At 41.1% G+C, this 20,856-nt stretch overlaps 1 protein-coding gene across 1 annotated transcript in view; it reads left to right on the top strand.

Moving 5' to 3' along the window:
- The window catches only part of CPNE2 (copine 2), a 98,276-nt gene that overhangs the window by 61,728 nt on the left and 15,692 nt on the right, over nucleotides 1-20,856 (top strand). Inside the window, exons 4-10 of the mRNA XM_063437815.1 lie at nucleotides 5,955-6,029; nucleotides 7,545-7,616; nucleotides 7,786-7,869; nucleotides 9,236-9,325; nucleotides 11,133-11,231; nucleotides 13,083-13,169; nucleotides 19,004-19,063. Coding sequence (XP_063293885.1) covers nucleotides 5,955-6,029; nucleotides 7,545-7,616; nucleotides 7,786-7,869; nucleotides 9,236-9,325; nucleotides 11,133-11,231; nucleotides 13,083-13,169; nucleotides 19,004-19,063 — 567 coding nt within the window. The remainder of the gene's footprint in view (nucleotides 1-5,954; nucleotides 6,030-7,544; nucleotides 7,617-7,785; nucleotides 7,870-9,235; nucleotides 9,326-11,132; nucleotides 11,232-13,082; nucleotides 13,170-19,003; nucleotides 19,064-20,856) is intronic.

Here is a 20,856-nt window from a genome sequence, read left to right on the forward strand (position 1 = left end):
CCCAAAATTGGGAGGGGAGGGTACGTACCCATTTAAAAGAAGGTATGCAAGATGAAAAACCCTTGCAAAGACAGTGCTTGATAAACCGTTTTAAATTGCATGGAAAGTGAGTTTTGCGGTTTAAGCTCCCTTCAGTTAGGTGTGCTGTCCTTGCATTTGTCGGGGGTCAGTCTGGTCTGACTAATTTCAAACAAGGAAGGTATAAAGATTTCTTGGTAATCTCGTCATCAATCAGTAATTACGGTTGTTCTATTCTTAGATTACGGTGTTGTGTATCTCGGTGACAGTGACCACAATCTAAACCACTGGTTCCTTAAGGGACAATGTCACTTCACAGGAATTTACAGCTGAGAATAAATTACCTGTAACTTAACTTTTTTTTCATGAGATGCTCCGTTTTTGTTTTAACGTTTTTTGTTTTTTTTTTATTACAGATTTAGAAAGTTACATAATAATCCAGTTTAGACAAGGGAAAGCCAAGACAAATATTGCAAATGAGAAGGAGAAATACAAACATTGTATATTTCTTATCTTCTCTGTATAACTTTCTCTAAACTGACCGGCAGGTGCAAATAGCAGAGCTTATAACAATGATTGACATGGAACTAAGTGAAGAAGATGCATAGTAGGAGGAGACAGAGGAGTAGATTTTTATATTTAAAGGGATATTCTAGCACAAAAAACACTTGAGCTTAAAGGGACACTATAGTCACCAAAATAACGTTAGGTCAGTTAAGCAGTTTTGGTGTACAGATCATGCCTCTGCAGTGTCACTGCTTAATTACCTGCCATTTAGGAGTTAAATCACTTTGTTGATGCAGTCTTAGTTACACCTCCCTGCATGTGACGTACACAGCCTTGTCACAGCCAGGGGAGGTGTGGTTAAGGCTGCATAAACAAACAGAAACAAAAGTGATTTAACTCCTAACTGGCAGAGCAGTGAGAGACTGCATGGGCATGATCTATACACAAAAACTGCTTCATTAAGCTTAAGTTGTTTTGTTGACTCTAGTGTCTCTTTAATGAAGCAGTTCTTTGTATAGACCAGGCTTCCCTAAACTCCGGCCCTCCAGATGTTGCTGAACTACAACTCCCATGATTCTATGAATGAAATAGATAGGCTGAGAATCATGGAAGTTGTAGTTCAGCAACATCTGGAGGGCTGGAGTTTGGGAAAGCCCGGTATAGATCATGCCTCCGCAGTTTCCATGCTCCATTCTCTGCCATTCAGGAGTTTAATCCCTTTACTGCATGTTTACAGCACAGTGTGTTTAATTAAGTATCAACAATGCTTCATCAATCCCAAGTTTTTTGGTGCTTAGAATGTCCCTTTAATTTTATATTTCACACCTCTGAAATATGAGAAAAGTTCAGCGTCTCCATGCAGAGTGTGGAGAAGCTCAACGTTAGTGTTTCACACTGTGCAGCACTGCCCCAGGAAGTACCTCTAGTAGCCTTCTGAGGTGAGCAGTGACCAGTGGAGGTATCCGAAGGCTGTAATGTGTGTACTGCATTTTCTCTAAAAAAGGCAGTGTTCACATTTTTAGCAGTATTTCAGATTACTGTACAATGTCTACCCTTTTAAGTAAGCACAGCTTGGATTCCACTAGAGCAGCAGTAATCATCCAGATAGCTTAGTATGTGTAATGCCCAGAGATGTGTATGTACCAGTAGTAGATATAATACTGAGATATAAAAGACATTTTGTAGTAGAGTATAGTACTAAATGGGAATCTCACCCCCTCAACACGAGATGTATGGCTGGCATAGACAAAATCAAGCATACCTGAAACCACCAACGCATCCTGAACCAACTGCCACCCATTTCTAATATAATAGGTCCCACCCCTACACCACAAGCGAAGGATAGATTACATAGAGACCATACAAGACACGAGAATGACAAGGGGGGGAAACTTAAGACAAATGGAGGGGCTGAAGACAGGCAAGGGACAACACACCAAACCAATGTCCCCCTAAGATAGGCGACTCTGATGCACCGAACAGGGACGAAAGGGACTATCTGGCAGACAACCCCCCCTCCCCTCTGGTCCCTAGAACACCTTCTACTAACCGACCTACCAGTGATCTACATATTGCCTTCCAAGTGATTGAAGCCAACTCAAAAATAGGACGAAACATAACCAACATGCACAAAGTATCCAGAAAGGGAAGATGATCACGGCTGAACAAACTAGCCGAAACATAAACAATACGGGTGGCTCGATGATTCATGGTTTGTTAACCAACACATCCAGCACTAAGCAATGACCTAAACAAGTCAGATACACACAGATTACAGGGGTATCAAGGAGTTCCTAGATCTCCTGAATATGAATCCCATATACCTACTGTACCTTACTAAATAGACCAGATTTCGGCTGAACATGAGATACACATGCATCATAAAAGCTACACATAGACAACACACACAACGAACCCGATGTACGGAAAATAGAAGGCACCACTGTATCTATGTATTACGATGTGCATCAAGCGCACCGTATGCTTCTTCCTGAAACAACAACGTCGAGTTACTCCCCCACCCCCCTTGTTCTCTTTTCTGTAACCCCTACAGATGCTATGTATTAAAAAATCTAAAATAAAGAATATTTTTCAAAAAATACATTTTGTTTGTGTGCTTGTCTATTTGGAACCCAGCAATTCAGAGGGCAATACTTAGAGCCACTGCTCAGTTTTTCCTTTTCACCGACCTTGCTGATGCAGGAGGGGGCAATCAGTCACCGCCCAGTGCTTGTGGGAGCCGCAGGCTGATCATCTTTCTATGCTGGGGGTCCTCAGTCTCTTTGTTCTCTTTTACTCTCAGTTTGCAGATTGAACAAGGTGACCACAACTCCTCTGGGCATTGTTCCTCTGCACTTTTCATCTCTCCCTCGCTCTCACTTGCCACATAAAGGGAAATGAATGTCCCGAGCAAGTAAAAACCAAGGAAGACTTACTCCCTCATTTACTTTATATATATATTTACAATCTAAAATGATGGTTTAGGGACAATCTGTGTCACCCACGAAAAGCTAACTAGTGCATGTAGATATATCATTCTTGAATATAACTAGCTAGAAATTTCTCACTTATCTTCTACTTTTAAGACAAACTATTTTGCCTCTAGTGAGGGAGGGGGAGGGTGTGACTAGTGATAGAGGGAGGAGATGACTAGTGACAGAGTGAGGGAGGCATAGGGTGACTAGTGACAGAGGGAGGGAGGGGGTGACTAGTGACAGAGGGAGGGAGGGGGTGACTAGTGACAGAGTGAGGGAGGGGTGACTAGTGACAGAGTGAGGGAGGCATAGGGTGACTAGTGACAGAGGGAGGGAGGGGGTGACTAGTGACAGAGTGAGGGAGGGAGGGGGTGACTAGGGACAGAGGGAGGGTGTGACTAGTGACAGTCACCCTCTCCCTCCCTCTGTCACTAGTCAACCCTTCCCTCCATTACTCTGTCACTAGTCACCCCCTCACTCACTCTGTCACTAGTCACCCCCTCTAGTCACCCCCTCACTCTGTCACTAGTCACCCCCTCACTCACTCTGTCACTGTCACTAGTCACCCCTTCCCTTCCTTACTCTGTCACTAGTCACCCCCTCCCTCACTCTGTCAGTAGTCACCCCCTCACTCTAGTGACAGAGTGAGTGAGGGGATGACTGGTGACAGAGTGAGGGAGGGAGGTGGTGACTAGTGACAGAGTAAGGGGGACAGTCACCCCCTCCCTCACTCTGTCACTAGTCACCCCCTCCCTCCCTGACTCTGCCTCCAGGTACCCCCTCACTCTGCCACCTGTCACCCTCTCCCTCACACACTCTGTCACCTGTCACATATGCATTCACACTGACACTACATCCAGACATGCACAAGTGCATTCACACAGACTCAAATACAAACATGCATTAATACACAGGTCTTCACAATATACACATCCAAAGGAATGCTGTATTATATGAGAGTTGTATTTAAAGGGACACTATAGTCACCCAGACCACTTCAGCTCAATGAAGTGGTCTGGGTGCCAGGTCCCTCAGGTTTTAACCCTTCAGATGTAAACATAGCAGTTTCAGAGAAACTGCTATGTTTACTTAGCAGGGTTAATCAAACCTCTAGTGGGTGTCATCCTGAGTGCAGAACGTCTATAGGAAAGCATTGAGAAATGCTTTCCTATGGACTGTTTGAAAGCGCACTTGCCGCACATGCGCATTTCGCTCCACTCATGAGCTGACGTCGGCGGGGGAGGAGAGGTCACCAGCGCCGAGGGGGCCCGGTGCTGGATAAAGGTAAGCTGCTGAAGGGGTTTTAACCCCTTCAGCGCAACGGGAGGGGGACCCTGAGGGTGGGAGCACCCTTAGGGCACTATAGTGTCAGGAAAACAAAGCGGTTTTCCTGACACTATAGTGATCCTTTAACATTTATTTAATGCACATATATTTGTGCATTCAAAGGGCCTCGGATCTAATTTTGCCCGGGGGCCCCAAAGGCTCTCAGTCCGCCCCTGACTGCATCTATACAAATAGCAATCCAGTCACTCTACCGCCCACCAAAAAGTGAGTGGTGGAAAAAATAGAAACACTTTGTAGAACGTGGCAAGAGAGTTCAAATAGTAGAACAATTTAATATTCAGTAATAATACATGACACAAAAATAGGAGCGCTCAGACTTGCATAATGCATGTGTTTTCCTAGTGTGGCTCTCACTCGTGGAACATTCCAAGTGTCACAGTGTAGCAATGTGGTCTTTGGGCTCCAGTTAACTTCTTTAAAAGGACAACAAACTTAAGACGTTCGAGAAATTACAACTTATTGAGTAAAATTAGAATAAAAAATATCTGTATGGGTTAGAGGCACTTGTAGGAAAGATCTGGTAGCACAGTCCGATAGCAACAAATAATTTCTCCTTTGCACAATGTTTGCTCGAGTCATTAACTAGGTTTGAGAACGTGGGTCATGTAACTGCTACATCAATGAATTTACATTGTTATGATTCCCAGCAAGAAAGCTATGGAAAACAAATCACTCAGTTTATCAGAAAATGGGAAGAAGGCACCTGGTTAACTGCCTAATGCCAAAGATAAGCACCCTGATGCATCACTCCCTATTGGGCAAAGGTCCAGAGAAATTTTAAAAAATCACCAAACAAGCCTATAAAAAAATCCCTCACCATCGATGTCTGTGATGTTGCTAAATACTCTTTTAGAAGCCACGGGTAAGCCAAAATTGAGGAACTAAGATCCATAGGGCAACAAATAGAATGCAGGCTTATACCACAATATGGTCACATTGGATAGTAGCAACTCCCTCTGATGCAGTTAAGCAATTCTTCACCTAAATGACTAGCCTACAATTTTTCCGCGTTCCTCTATCCTGTCCCCCCGTCATTCCATGTCTCTTATTTTTATATTAAATTCCATTTGAACTCTTATCACAGTTTTTTCCATTGCTGACCTATGTGGATTCAATTATTGCATTGCTAAGAAACAATACCACATACATTATGTTATGTTACATTATGTCATGGCCCTATTTTTGTGTAAATATAATTATATTCACAAATGCACAAAAAAAACCAAAAAAACACAACAACAAAAAACCAACAGGATTTCACATTTTCCATATATTAAATGTTGGTATAGATAGGAATAAATGCACGTGTTTCAAATGATGTTTACCCTTTAGGAATCACACCAACAGATCGATCGTGTACCTAGAATCAAAAAATGGAGACTAACGTGATGAATATGTCACGGAAGTGAACAAAATGTGGTCATAGTGTCTGGACAGTGTTATTAAGTCTTTCGTTTGGGCAGACACCCTTGACATTGGCTCTTGGCCTTAGGCATTGGTTTCCAACACTGCTTTATGTCTTAATTACCCTAAAAACGTCTAACTTGGAAATTGGTCAATAACGGCTGCTGTGTTCTCTTTTTGTTTTTTTTTCCCCCCTCCATTCAGATTGTCTCCAGCAAGAAGATTACGCGACCCCTGGTTTTGGGGAATGGGAAGCCAGCAGGGAAAGGCGTTATAACGGTAATGGGTTTCTTTTTCTGTACTACTTGTGTCATTTTAAAAAGCTGTTTGAACTTCATACTGAGATAATCGTTTGATTATTCCACAGGCAGCAATCATTCTGTTTTTAGAAGAAAAAAAAAAAGCCAAAAACATGCATCATGGCAACAGTAGCATAGCAACAAGATAGCGGAGAGTCTGAATAGCAATACACGGCACAGTCTTCTGTGAGACAGACTCGAGTCAAACGATTGTTTCATAATTTCCTCAACTTTGTAAACAAAGTAAACCGTGTTCCGCGTGATCTCTCTAGACTAGTTCTATTCTCATTTTAGCAGCTGCGTATAATCCGTTTGCATACGCAGTATTAATCAAAGCTCTGTGGAGGAATGGTTAATGAAACAATGTTTTTGCACATAGATAAATTTTGTTAATGAATTAATTTTTTCCTATAGAAAGTACAGTATGGAGTATGGACATACAGTAACATTAATAATATACCATAAGACAAAGTAAATAGCCACAATACGTGAAATATATGAGATTGGGTGTAAAGAAGCTCAAATATTCTGTAACAATTCATCATTATTATTACTTTATTATCATGCTACAAATGTCTCCAGAACACGGGACTTTAATTCTCCTTAAGATGCGTTTAAGCGTTGTGTGTGTTGTATTTTTATTTGTTTTGATGGTTAGGGACTAAAGTACTGGTCCTATTCTGTCTTTACCGCTAATCTCTTGACGTGTCACTGATTGGAAGAGAGATGAATTAAAAAAGCAGCAGCTGCTGTTCCAGGAACATAAACGCTCATTAGTCTCAGACAGACCTGCACACCCTCCTATGTAACTTAAAGGGACACCCCACTGCCCAAATACAAACTAAATAAAAATCACTGTTTAGTAGATATATACCCAATGGAAATATACATGCATTTACCTATGCATTTTATCACTGGGGTTATATCTAAAAAACAAACATGTAAACCATGCATTTCTATTTTCTGCAGCCTTTGCAACCCCTTCTCTTCTAACCACACCCAGACTTTCTGTGACCGTCCAATCACAGACTTCCAAATGCAACTCAATGAGAAGTCTTTACAAGGCAGGAGCTCTGAGCAATTGCTGCCTATTGAGTTTAGTTCTGCTGAGCTAAATAACCAGGAAGTAACAGTTCTGACTGACTGACAGCCAGGGGGTGTAACCAGTATAATTTATAAGTGTCAATTTCTATTCAATTTTGTACTTTTTGCAAAATGAAATAGGACACACTAGGTCTAGGGCAATATGACATACGGTTTTTCAGCAGCTAAAGTGCTTTAGGAATCTGGAGTGTCCCTTTAATGCCATAAATGTAGCTTTGGCACCACAGATGTTTAAAAACTACATTTCCCATGATGCACAGCCAGTCTTAATGCATTTTTTAAACGGCATTTAGCACAGCACTACAATGGTGATTGGGTTTTGCATGCCAAAGGTTTCAGTATTGTGACTATAACCATCTTACATTGGCTTTTTACTGGTGTTATTTTTCAGATCATTGTTCAAGAGTTGTCTGATAACAGGGTGATCACCCTCAATATGTCTGGGAGGAAACTCGACAAAAAGGTGAATTCATGTGTTTATCATTCATAATGCTTCTGTTATTTCCTGTCTGTGATTCTACCTAGATTTGTATATAGTTGTATTAATAAGCTCACAGTTTGCCAGGAATTATTTTACACTTTTCACTTTGGTTCTTTGTTTTTTGTTTTAAACATTTTTTTTTTCTGAACAGGATCTATTTGGGAAGTCTGATCCATTTTTAGAATTCTACAAACAAGGCGATGACGGGAAATGGATGCTGGTTCATAGAACAGAGGTAATTTGTTATTATATTATAAAAGTGAGCAATTTGAAATATATGGAGCACATGCTAAAAATTACAGGCCTCATAACCACTACCGCCCTGTAGTGGTTATAGTGCCAGGAGTGCCCTTGAGAAAACCCAATGTAACTTGTAAAAAAAAGTTACCTGAATTTTGTGGGGTGCCTGCATTGACTGCATCTGATCTTCTCCAGCATGAAAAGCCAGATGTCTCTAGTATAAAGCAAGGCTTATGACGGGCCCTGCTAAGGGTTCTTAAGGTACACTATAGGCACCCAGACCACTTCAGCTCATTGAAGTGGTCTGTGTGCATTGCCCCAGGTCCCTTAACCCTGAGCAGGTAATTATTGCAGTTTTTGATAAGGTTAACTCCTTCTCTAGTGGCCATTGCCAAGTCCAGAACCAATGTCCCTCGGCGCTGGCTCGGGTCTGCCTTCGCTCTTCCCTTGCTGACGTTAGCCTGCTGGGGAGACCTAATGCCCATGCGCTTTAATTGCCGCGTTCGCATTTGGAATTCCCCATAGGAAAGCAATATACTATGGGGATTCGGGTGACGCTGTATGTCCTCGTGCATAACGCCCAATGACCAGTTAGTCTCTTTAGTGACTGTCAGATGTTAAGGGACCCTCGAATATGCACCCAGACCACTTCAATGAGCTAAAGTGGTCTGGGTGCATTTAGTGTCCCTTAAGCACTCCCAGCCAATGAGCAGAGCCCAACATTAGCCTTGTCTTTAAACTTAAACTTTCCATGATTCATAATGACATCAGCTGTGTGAGGTCGAATGACAGGCTTCTCATAAAGAAGAGTGTGTTTGGGCCGTTTCACCACATCAGAGCGCATACTATGCGTAGAGATAGTGAGGGACCAGAATGGAGGAGGCCATGCCTCCTCTGGGATGTTGTGTGAGTCAGAGGAAGCAGTGCTGAGGAAGCCTTGCTGCTGGGAAAAGGTAAGTACATTTTTAACAAAAAAAAATAAAAATAGACCTGTGTAGAGCTAGGGACAGGCACCGCGTATCCAAATGGTGCGTTCTCCTGTGTGGCCTGAGGAAGGGTGCGGCATGGGTGCTAGGAGCAGGTAAGTCTATGACAAGACTGGATTATATATAGCTAATGAGATCCTACGTCATTTCTGCGTGCCCAAAATGTGCTCATACGATGTTGCAACAATGACTCAGGAGGTTCGGCATCATTACAATGAGGCGTGGTAGAAGCCTTATAAATGGATGGAGGAGGATGTGCGGCTTCACAAGTAATACAAAAATGATGCATGGGTTAGAATGGGTGCAAGAATGACGAGTTGTAGTCATATACAGATAACCTTACAATATGTATGATTGATATATTTTGTTCTAAAGGTGATAAAATATACCCTGGACCCAGTGTGGAAGCCCTTCACTGTGCCCTTACAATCGTTGTGCAATGGGGACATTGAAAAACCGATAAAGGTAAGATTGCTCGAGCAATTAAACAAGATTACGTTTCTATAGCACAGTCTACAGTTATACCGCAGAGCGAGATAGACACTCGATTGCAGAATACCATATAGAAGGTAATCACCCCACGCCAGTACTCTAGGGTGCAGTGCTCCAGGTCGCTATCCAAGATTCACTTATTCACTGTAGAAAAAAAAGAAATGAACTTCGCATCACCAAAGATTAAACATTCAACTGCTAATTTATTACATCCACACAAGTAGACCTGGCAACGTTCCAACCGTGATGGTCTTTGTCAGGTCGAAAAGTTGGCAGGTTCACTTGTGTGGATGAAATAAATGAGCAGTCATGTTGAATCTTTTGTGTTGAGGAGTCTATTTTTTTTTTTTTTTTTTTTTTACTGAATTTGTGTTATAGTTTTGTTTTCTAATCTAACTTATACATTGCAACTGAATTGATCTCTGTTGTGGCATTGTGATCTTTGTATTTCTTCTGCCTTTTGATCTAAGATTGCAGTATTTCTATATAGTGTTATCAGATAAATAAATCTTTGTAAGAATGAGTAACTGTCCCTTGAAAGTGACTTTGTGGTCTAACTGCTCAAATGTAGGTTTCAATAATAAATGAAAGGCATTGTCTACCATCCCACAGAACTCTTATTAGTGCTCAGTGATTCAGAGGGTCATTGTATCCATTACAGTGGGAGACGGTCCTTGGTCCTCGGCTGGTCCACCAAGGTTAAAATTGATAAGTCACTTAAACATCTGGGAATTTAACCCATTTAGTACCAGAAGGACTTGTTCTTCTCAAATGATTTAATATTTTTGGATAAACTTTTGAAATTAATTTAATATTTTTTTTTTACAAATACTTTAGTGGTTTGATATGTATTTATATCTTAATATTTAGAAAAAAATGAATTTTAAAAGTTTATCCAAAAATATGAAATCACTTTAAAAGCTTGTCTAAAAATATAGAATTGAGGCCTTAATCTTTACTTCCAGAATAAATTCTTGCTTTTCTTCCCATTTTTGCAATGTCTAGTCTCGTTTTTGAGTTTCCACTTTCCACAGATCAGAGTTGAAATTTGTGACATCTCCTTTAAAAAAAAAAAAAAAAAGTCCTCCTTTGTATTTCCTTCTGCTCTTTATATACTATGCACCCACGGCATCTGTGTATGTTCATAATATCTTTAGAACAGTAGTTAAAGTCGATTATATTATTAGAATATTATTATGGAAAACCGAGATTTTTTATTTATTTTTTAGAAAATTGATTTCTTAATTAAACAACATAATTGATAATCCTCTAATATTTTGCTGAGCGCATTCTAAGACTTGTGAAAGTTGGACTACCTAAAAGCTATTGACTCATTCATTAACTGTCATCAGTAGTTTCTAATCTAAACTATTAACTATAATTCTTCAGGATTTTGGGATTTCCTAGCTCTGTTTACTGGATATGTTAAAAAAATCTTTGACCACTGGCAGTGCCTGAGGATTTAGAAACCACTAATCTAGGTTCGCAACAAGTTTTATCTCCACTGTCTCGGTTCTTGTATGTAACTGAAGCGAGATTATCATGGTTTGACCATAGATTAGATTAAAAGTCAGCAGGAAACCCATTAAAACTAGCCCACTTTGTTTACTGTGTAAGCAGTTTTTGGGAGCCACAGCTCCCGTTGGTGCACTACATGACTAACCACGCTCAATAGGAAGTGTCTTCTAAATTTTGCCACGTTAAGGATGCCTCATACTTAAGATTTAGATCCTTTGTTGCCGTGGATCTTAATAATGTTTGATTTTGTATCTCTCCCTAGATTGTGTGTTTTGATTACGACAATGATGGAGGACATGACTTCATTGGAGAATTTCAAACTACAGCGATCAAAATGTGTGAGGCTCGTGATTCCACTGCCGTGAGTATAAATAGCATGTGTAGAGCCATAATTATATCATTCACACACTACTCCACCTCCCTCCATACACTGCTACCTCCTCTTCCATTCTCTCTGCTGTTTGGCTCTGTAATCACTCTACATCCATCTTTTCACCTGAATCAACAGGTGAAGTTATATTTACTCTGCTGTTGTCAGAGTTACCTCCCCCTCGTCACCAATGCGGAGCACTCGGATCGTCTGCCAGACGTAATAAGGTGGTCATCCGTGTCTCATGCTGATCAGCGTCAGACTGCCTTTGAGCGCTTTTTATATTATGATGCAGGGAGCAGCCGAGCTGATCACAAAGGAGATAAGGAGACAGATAATAACGCGGTCTCTAGTCTACACAGAGAAGCGGTTTTCAGAATAGAGCAAATATGGCCATTAATCCCGATTGGCATTGAACACTAAATAAATATCCATCACTAATTCCTGCGTGAATTGCCTGCTTAATTTCATACTTAAAAGGACAATCAAGTTTTGATTTTGCCTACCCTTTTTTTAATGTATTATTTTTGTGATAAAGTTAAAAAAAAGTATTATTTAAAAAAAAAAAAAAATGTATATACCTAAGTAGAGAAATGCCTATTTAAGCACAAAACCCCTGCAGCAATTCACCTGCTGGTTATTTCCGTCCTGCAATGTTCTCTTCAACCAGGAAGTGTGTGATATACCTTAAAGCCGTAAAAAAAAAAATATATATTTATCCCACCTGTTGATCATTTGCAAGCCATACAATAGTGTTTGTTTCTTGGGGAATTATAGAGGTATGACAGTGGAATTGCAAATTTTAGGGTCACAAAAGTTGGAGCAATTTTCCAAACGGAATAATCCAACCTCTGGACAAATTAAAGACACGAGCTATGTCTGTTTTCTGGTGCTCCTGTTAACCAGTGTTAATTGTGGCGGCAAATTTCTATTTAGTTTTAGTCATAGTCTTTTGACTAAAAAGCCATTTTAGGTTTAGTTGTATTTTAGTCATCTCAATGTTTTAGTTTTAGTCGGCTAAATCTCCAGTAGATTTATTGTCGTCACGACTAAAATCTAACGAGTTTAGTTAAACACTTTATCTGTCTCTTTTGCCCCTTTCCCAGCCCCTCTGCGTCCTCCCAGCCCCTCTAGGTGTCTCTCTCCCAAGCCCTGGTCTGTCTCTTTCGACTCTTCCATAGCTCCCCTGTGCAGTGTTAATTTTGGCGGCAAATTTCAATTTAATTTTAGTCAGTCTTTTGACTAAAAAGCCATTTTAGATTTAGTCTTTTTTTAGTCATCTGAATTGCTTTAGTTTTAGCACAGAATAAACACTGCTGTTAACAGTTTAGCTGTCCCACAAAACTTGCGTGTCAAAGGAAAGCACAGGCTGCTTTCACAATGCCAAAAAAACTTGCAGACAAAAATGATATATTTTATTTCTTTTATTGGACGAAGAATTTGTTTGCATGGTCCTCTGCATTTTCTACTTGCATTTCTGCTTCAATAAATGGATTTATAGTTTGTTTGTTGTTTGGCTAAAAATAGATTTATATTGGTATTGTTTGCTTTTTCTTTATTGCTTTCGATATCTCAGGCATTTCATGAGCTTTTATTCCTCGGAATGTACTGCACATTTCTTGAAGATATTGATTACCTACCTGTGCAATTGCCCTCATTTTCAAAATCAAGAACCATTAACTTGCCATCAACGCTCTTCACCGTTATATTTAACAGTGGGAGACGGATAATGGGCAGAAGAGTCAACATCTAATTTTGTGTTTGTTTATGCAAAGTAATCTTTTGTATCTTAATCTTCATTGTTTAAAGGTAGAATTTGATTGAATCAATCCTTTATTTCAGGTAGAATTTGATTGTATCAATCCAAAGAAACAAAAGAAAAAAAGAAGCTACAAGAATTCTGGAATGATTATTATCAAATCGTGTAAGGTAAGAACGACTGCCTCCTATAAAGTTGACACCAGAGACAAATCGCTAGTGAGCGCAGGGCTATTGGCATTAGCTAACCTGCGTGGAGTTGGACATTGGGGCTACAGGTTAGCCGGGCATGCAGACAGCCCAGCCTTTCATCCCTGGGCAAGCCTTACATATCTGCGCAGGCATGCTTCTACCACATTTATTTTGTATTTTTTAATCATAGAGGTTTCACCATGCCAGAGACCAAAAATCATTACTTTAATGTGATGTGGCTTAAAATTAGAGCACAGAGATCGTAATGGAACATGTAACCTGAAAAATAAAACGTTGTGTGTGTGGTACCACTGTCAGTGCTAAATCATATTACATCCACATTGTTCATTAAAAACCTCTATAAACCACACAAAACCATTAACAATCCACATTTGTGTGAAAGGTACAAAGCATTTGGACGAACCAGATGTTTACATCGATTGTCATAAATTCTGCTTTTGGGTTCTTTCATATGACTAAGATCTCCTAAAACCACATGGGCAATCCCAACATGGACTCCTCGCTTACTGTGCCTTGAGGTGCTACAACTTACTGGCAAGATCCAAATATCTAAGAAACAATTGTGAGCGGTCGCTGGATCTCTAGTGGGAATGGTTCTTTTAGCAGTCAGTTCTGGCCTGCCTTGTGGGTGGAATCAATCTGATATGCAACTATTATAGGTTCCCTCCCATAATACAACATGGGGATACTATAGTCACCAAAACAACTTTAGCTTAATGAAGCAGTTTTTGAATGAAGAAGTGTAAACATTAGTTCTTGATTTACAGGAAGTGTTTAGCAAGTCATTTGCAGGGAGGTGTGATTAAGGCTGCATAAACAAAGTGATTTAAAGGAACACTATAGTCACCTAAATTACTTTAGCTAAATAAAGCAGTTTTAGTGTATAGAACATTCCCCTGCAATTTCACTGCTCAATTCACTGTCATTTAGGAGTTAAATAACTTTGTTTCTGTCCATGCAGCTCTAGCCACACCTCCCCTGGCTCTGACTGACACAGCCTGCAAGAATCCAAAATGGTTTCATTTTCAATCACGTTAACTTGGTGGGACTAGGGCTGTATAAACAAAGTGATTTAACTAATAAACGGCAGAGAATTGAGCAGTGAGACTGAAGGGGCATGATCTAAACACCAGAACTGCTTCACTGAGCTATAGTTGTTTTGGTGATTACAGTGTCCCTGTGAATCTTATATGAAATCTGAGCAGAGCAAAAATACTGTGTTTTTGCCCATTGTTTAATGTTCTAATAAATTCTGTTTTGGCTTAAACTGTGTTAGGATAATGTTTAAGTAGCACTAGTGGATTTTAATGAACATTAATGTATAATGCTACAACTCCTGTAATGCTTTGGAATATTAGTAATTGTGGGGTGATGGTCATTTTATTTGGGGAGCAGAAAACCTGCGTGTACAAGCGCTCTGTTCCTTTTCAGACTCTGTGTTGAAGGAGGAATGACTCTCAATGTCTCCCTGAACCTATACGTCTCATGGTGTTTGAGCCAGCACATTGCAAAGACTATCAAGGGTATTCGTCAAACTCAGAATGTTTGGAAAGGACCAATCAATTGCATTTTCTAGACCAACACAGTCAAATTGGAAACATTCTCAGCTATTTTTTCACAAGAGATCTTTCGATCTAGAAGTTATAATGCCTAGTCAATTCTCGACAATTCACTATTTTCAATAAGGTGTGAGCTGCCTAGATTTCAGAATGAATTCAAAATTGTATTCCAGATAAGACGAGCTGAGAGCCCGACATTTTAAATTTACTTTGAATTACTGACAATTCACACTTATTGAATAACCCCAACCTGTTACAATCAGGGCCGGTGCAAAGAATTTTGGGTACATAGGCGAAGATGCATTTTTCCGCCCCCCGAAAAAAACATCTTCACCTGTGCCTCTTAACCTCCCTTTTGTGTTTCTTATCCCGTCTTTAAATATCTGTGTGTCTCCTATCTCTCCTCTTTGTATGACTCTTACATCCTCCCACATTTTGTGTGTCTTACTCCTCCCAGACCCTATGTGTGACTCCTTTTCTCCCAGCCCCTTTGTGTCTTTTACTCTTCCCAGCTCCTTTGTGTGTGTCTCTTTCCTTCTCAAGCCCCGCTGTGTGTTTTTCACATCCAGCCCCTCTCCCCGTCCCTTAATGGTCCCCTCCCTTCTCTGACCCTTACTGTTCCTATCCCCTCTCCTGCTTTCCCTGTCCCTTAGTGTTCCTCTCCCCTCCCCCCTCTGTTCCCTGTCGCTTAGTGTTCCTCTCCCCCTCCCTCCTTTTCCTGTACCACAGGGTATCTCTCCCCTCCTCTCCCTGTCCCTTGGTGCGCCACCCACCCCGATAGTGGTCCCCTCCCCTTCCTGGTGTGCCTCCTACCTTTCTCGTAGCGTGGCTGAGCGGAGCAAATCCCGGTACAGTGAGCTTTTCCTGTCAGTCCTGCCAGGAACAGGAAACAGAAGTCCCTGTACCACGGTACACTCCGCTTGGCCACGCTACAGTCAGGAGTGTATAAACACTGACAGTCACACACACTCAATGACAAACACAGACGTATCTGAAAGCCAGACTCATTTATCTGACACACTCATTCATTGACAGACACTCACACGCACACTGACAGAAACACAAATACTGACAGACTCATTGACACACACACACACTCACATGCCGACACAGACACACATACTCACATGTACACAGACACACACACAGACAGACACTCACTCACACACACACACACTGATAGACACTCACACACACACACACACATACTCACACACACACACTGACAGACACACATACTCACACACACACTGACAGACACACATACTCACACACACACACTGACAGACACACATACTCACACACACACTGACAGACACACATACTCACACACAAACTCACAGACACACATACTCACATGCACACACTCACTGACAGGCACACAAACTCACATACTCACACACAAACTCAGACACACATACTCACATGCACACACACACACTCACAGACACACACACTCACAGACACACACACTCACAGACACACACTCACACACACATACTCACAGACACACATACTCACACACAAACTCACAGACACACATACTCACATGCACACACACACACTGACAAACTCACAGACACACACACTCACAGACACACACACTCACAGACACACACACTCACAGACACACATACTCACAGACACACATACTCACACATACTCACATGCACACACACACACTCACAGACACACCCACATGCACACACACACATACACACACTCACAGTAATAAATAATGTAAATTTAATTTACATTTCCCACCCAGCCTCCCTACCTGGAGAGCTGGCGTGGGTCTCTCATTGGTGGTCCAGTGAGGCTGCTCGGAGGCGTCCGGCTGAACTTGATTGCGAGGTGGCGAGAGAGCTCTGATCTCTCTGACCGGCTCCCTCGCAGGCTGTTTTCTGATGCCGCGGGAGCCAGAATATGACGTCATATTCCGGCTCCCGCGGCATCAGAAAACAGCCTACGAGGGAGCCGGTCAGAGAGATCAGAGCTCTCTCGCCACCTCGCAATCAAGTTCAGCCGGACGCCGCGCCGGGGATCCAGGAGGTGACCTGGCAGGAGAGAGCACTTCCCTCCTGCCGGTCACTGGAAATTTGCGCCCCCAGAGCCGGTGCGCCCTAAGGCGGCCGCCTGTGCCGCCTTATGGACGCGCCGGCCCTGGTTACAATCTATCATTAGTTTATACGTACAGTTTTATTAACATTTCCAATTCATACAATTCAAACCCATTCATTTGGCCACTCGGCTGCCTGTAATCCATTTATGGTTTGTGCGGTTTATCAGGGGAACTTGTCACCAGTCACCAGTATTGATAGAATTATGAATAAGCAAACGTAGAGGTTGGAAATGAGTAAGCTTTTTGTCTTTTAAATTTTGGTTAAAAATTCCCATCAAAACCAATTTGATCTATTTTTATTCTGGAACAATAACCGCATTATTCACTAACTTGAGAATTCAAAGTGAATTTTATATTCAAGGTCAAAATAGCCAAATTGAAAAAATTCATTAAGCCGGTTATGCTTTCAGTGCAGCTGCTTTCTCCTGAAATTTGTAATTTATTTTGAATTCTCACTTTAGTAAATAACCCTGTTTAATCTGCTCTTAATTCATTACCATTTTTCGATGGTGGAAATGATCTGTTACAGTTATTCACAAAAGTGTGAATAATCATAAATTTAATTTTTATTTCTTTTTTGCTTACATATCCAAATTCAATTTTTTTTTCCCAGTCTGGCATGTTTTTTTTTTTTTTATCATGCTTTATTTTTCCGTGCTGTGAAGCATAAAACATGCTTGTAGTGCCACAACGGTAGGTACAAGCTTATAAGGAAGGATAACACAGAATGAACAGTTTTATAGCATTCTGTTAAACAGCACGTTTTTAAGAATAAGTTTAACACATTTTATATGAAACTGAGATCTAATACAGTAGGAGAGTTGCTTAGCCTACTAGAAGTAATGGTTTGGTCAGATGTGTACAGACACAGAAAGGAGAGTTTACCAAGTAAGAGTAGTGGTATGTGTTTCAGCTAGATGTAAAGCCTCATGGCTGGTATTTGCTTAACGACTGCTTTATGTTCTGTCATAATTCAGGCTATATGCTATGTCAGGTAGGCTAAGGTGGGTTACAAAAACAATAGGAACGGAACACGCTAGACTAAAGTTCACAAAAACTTAGCTCAATGGACACTTGGTATTCAACACTGGGAAAGCTCAGAGAGGAGAACAGAAATCCCTATGTTGACAGGAAAATAACAGTCAAGTCTCTGTTCATCCAATGCCACCGAGAGGCCTCCAGTGACCGGCAACCCCCATTCTGGGCCATGGCAGAAAGACCAGCTCCATAGCTGTAGTAATTGCTGCTTTCATATCCATCAGACCGGGTTAGCAGTGCTGTATGTGCCTCTTGGACTTCAGCTTCATGAATCTCCGGCTCCAGGCCTGATAGGAAGCCCCTGCCTTAAGTCCCTGGATTTCCCTTTCCGTAGTGGCAGGATCATGGGTCCGCAGGTTCACCTGCTTCCGGAGCAACCATCGGGTATAAGGTCGCCAACTTCGAAGTCTCTCCGATTGGGCAACCAGCTCAGATGTGGTACGAGCTGGTGACACTGCTCTCCGGCTTGGCAGTGCATCAGGAGGGGTGAGTGTGTCAGATCTGTGGACAATACGCTCCCAGAACCTCTGGCAGATATTGTCAAAGTGTGCATTGAAGAGGTCTCTCCACCTCAGGACCCGCTTGGCACTGTTGAGATTTTTGCAGGGCGGCCCTCTTGGTTGCGCCACCCAGCTTTAAAGGTTAGCGGGGTTTCCAAAGGGAGGGGAGTTACGGGGCTCCTTGAAAGCTGCCACAAGGCTTGCACACTGCGTCAGAAGATCGGCCGCTTTTCACCGCTGCCCGTGCACCAGCCCAGTAGGCCTTAAAGAGAATGGACGTGAATGCTGGTATGCTGGGCTTTCCGGACCAGGTTCAGTAGATTTCATGCTGATTAAAATTGTTAGTCGACAAAATTAACACTTGTTGGGACCGATGTTCGTTTTGTGATTAGTTAGCACTTCACCTAGTGCATCTGTCTCCCTGTGTCAGTAAAATTGGTAGAGGTTTTGTCTCTATCAGTTAAGAAAAACCTTGAGATACAAGTTTGCTTCTGCTCTTACTTTCAAATATTTTTTTCTGTTGTCACACTGTGAGTTTCTTATCTTTACGTTAAGTTTGTCTTCCTTTTTCAGATTACAAGGGATTATTCATTCCTTGACTACATACTTGGAGGCTGTCAGCTGATGTTTACAGTAAGTATATCAGCAGGTTATAAGTTTAGATTTGTTAGTAATTTCTTATAAGTTTAATTCAGGGGATGTGATCACAGAGACATGTTTTAGAGAACCGTGTGTATCACATAAGAAAGAATGCGTGACATCTCATCTCAAGTAAACCATAAAGTAGGTTACATTTAAGGAGACACCCTAAGCACCATAACCACTGTAGCTTATTGTGCACTGAGCTTAACCCCTTCTCGACTGGTACCTCAGACAAAAAATGGTAGTTAACGACCTCGGATGTACCTGGTACGTCCGATAGCGAATAGGCATTTACCCCTGATCGCTGGCGATCGTGATGTGGGGATCTGATCTTGAGAAAGACCTTTTAGAGGTCGAAATGTCGATCATTTGAACATCATGTTTTTTGCACAATAAATTAATTAACTACATAATGATTTGATTTGATTAATTATAATTTGAGGGACCTGCCTGACAACCCAGACAGAGACAGTCCAGAAAATGTAATTGGCAAGCCCTATACTTAACCCCGTAACCTTCCAAAACACCATAAAACCTTTACATGGGGGGTATTGGTTTACTCGGGAGACTTCGCTCAACACAAATATGAGTGTTTTAAAAAGTCAAACTTATCACGACGATGATATCACCAGTAAATGTGCAGTTTTTGTTTAAAAAAAAAAAATGCAAAAAAACAAAAATGCTAACTTTGGCCAGCGTTTGTGACTAAGTGGCTACTAGAAAAGACTGGAAATAACCCATTTTGAATACCCTGGGTTGTCTACATTTGAAAATGGTATGCCATGATGGGGTTAATTCACATTCCTGAGCTACCATATGGTCTCAAAAGGCAACACAGACACAGCAAACCAATCTGGCAAACTGAATTGGGCAAGCCCTACATTGACCCTGTTACTTTCCAAAACACCATAAAACCTGTACGTGGGGGGTATTGTTATACTCGGGAGTTATGGTGTTGTGGGTCTCAGTCATATGGAAGATAAAATGCACCCAAATAAGGTGACTGTATAAATTAAAAGACCCACAACACCATAATCCAAGAATTGAGAATACATACATCTAAATATTTCTGAAGGCTCAATATTTGGTTTCGAAGTGTGAGTGACCCATTGGCACTATAACACTTACCATATTGGGTTCCACAGTGTTGCACTATGTTCTATTATTTTTGTCTCCCCTAGCTGGATTCACCCTACATATTGTATTTGCAAATGATCTTACAGCCTAAATGAGGTATGATTGCACAAAATTGTAAGTTTTGTGGATAAAGATTGGAAGATAGATTGTCAGGTGTCCTGTATACGTTTTATGCGACTATAAATGAAGCTACTAGCCCTATAAAAGTACTATAAACAAGAGTTAAAGTTAAAGGTGTGAACAGAGAACAGTTGAAAGTTGGTACGTGTGTGAGAGTAACCAAGAGTCGTAGCAGTGGAGACTAAATGGGTGCATGGACAAAATGTTTGGGCATATCTTGTGTTAGAAGGGCTTGAATGTGAGCTGCATGAAGAAGAAGAAGAAGTAGGAATTGGAGATCTAGATTTTCCTGGGTAATTGTTTATTAGTTCTCTGTAAACAGATAATGTAATATTGTGTCTGCTATAGACAATTTAAATCAGTTCTAACCAGTTCCATCTTGTTACATCCTAATGTATATTCATCTGCAAGTGTCTGATATTTACATAGTAAGATCAGCTGAAAAAGGAAGCAAGTTCAGCCTTTCGCACATCAATATACTGTTTATCCAAATGAAAACCCAATTTAAAGTGAGTCCCAATTGTTCA

This window comes from Pelobates fuscus, chromosome 12, assembly GCF_036172605.1.
Source record: "Pelobates fuscus isolate aPelFus1 chromosome 12, aPelFus1.pri, whole genome shotgun sequence".
Taxonomy (NCBI): Eukaryota; Metazoa; Chordata; class Amphibia; order Anura; family Pelobatidae; genus Pelobates; species Pelobates fuscus.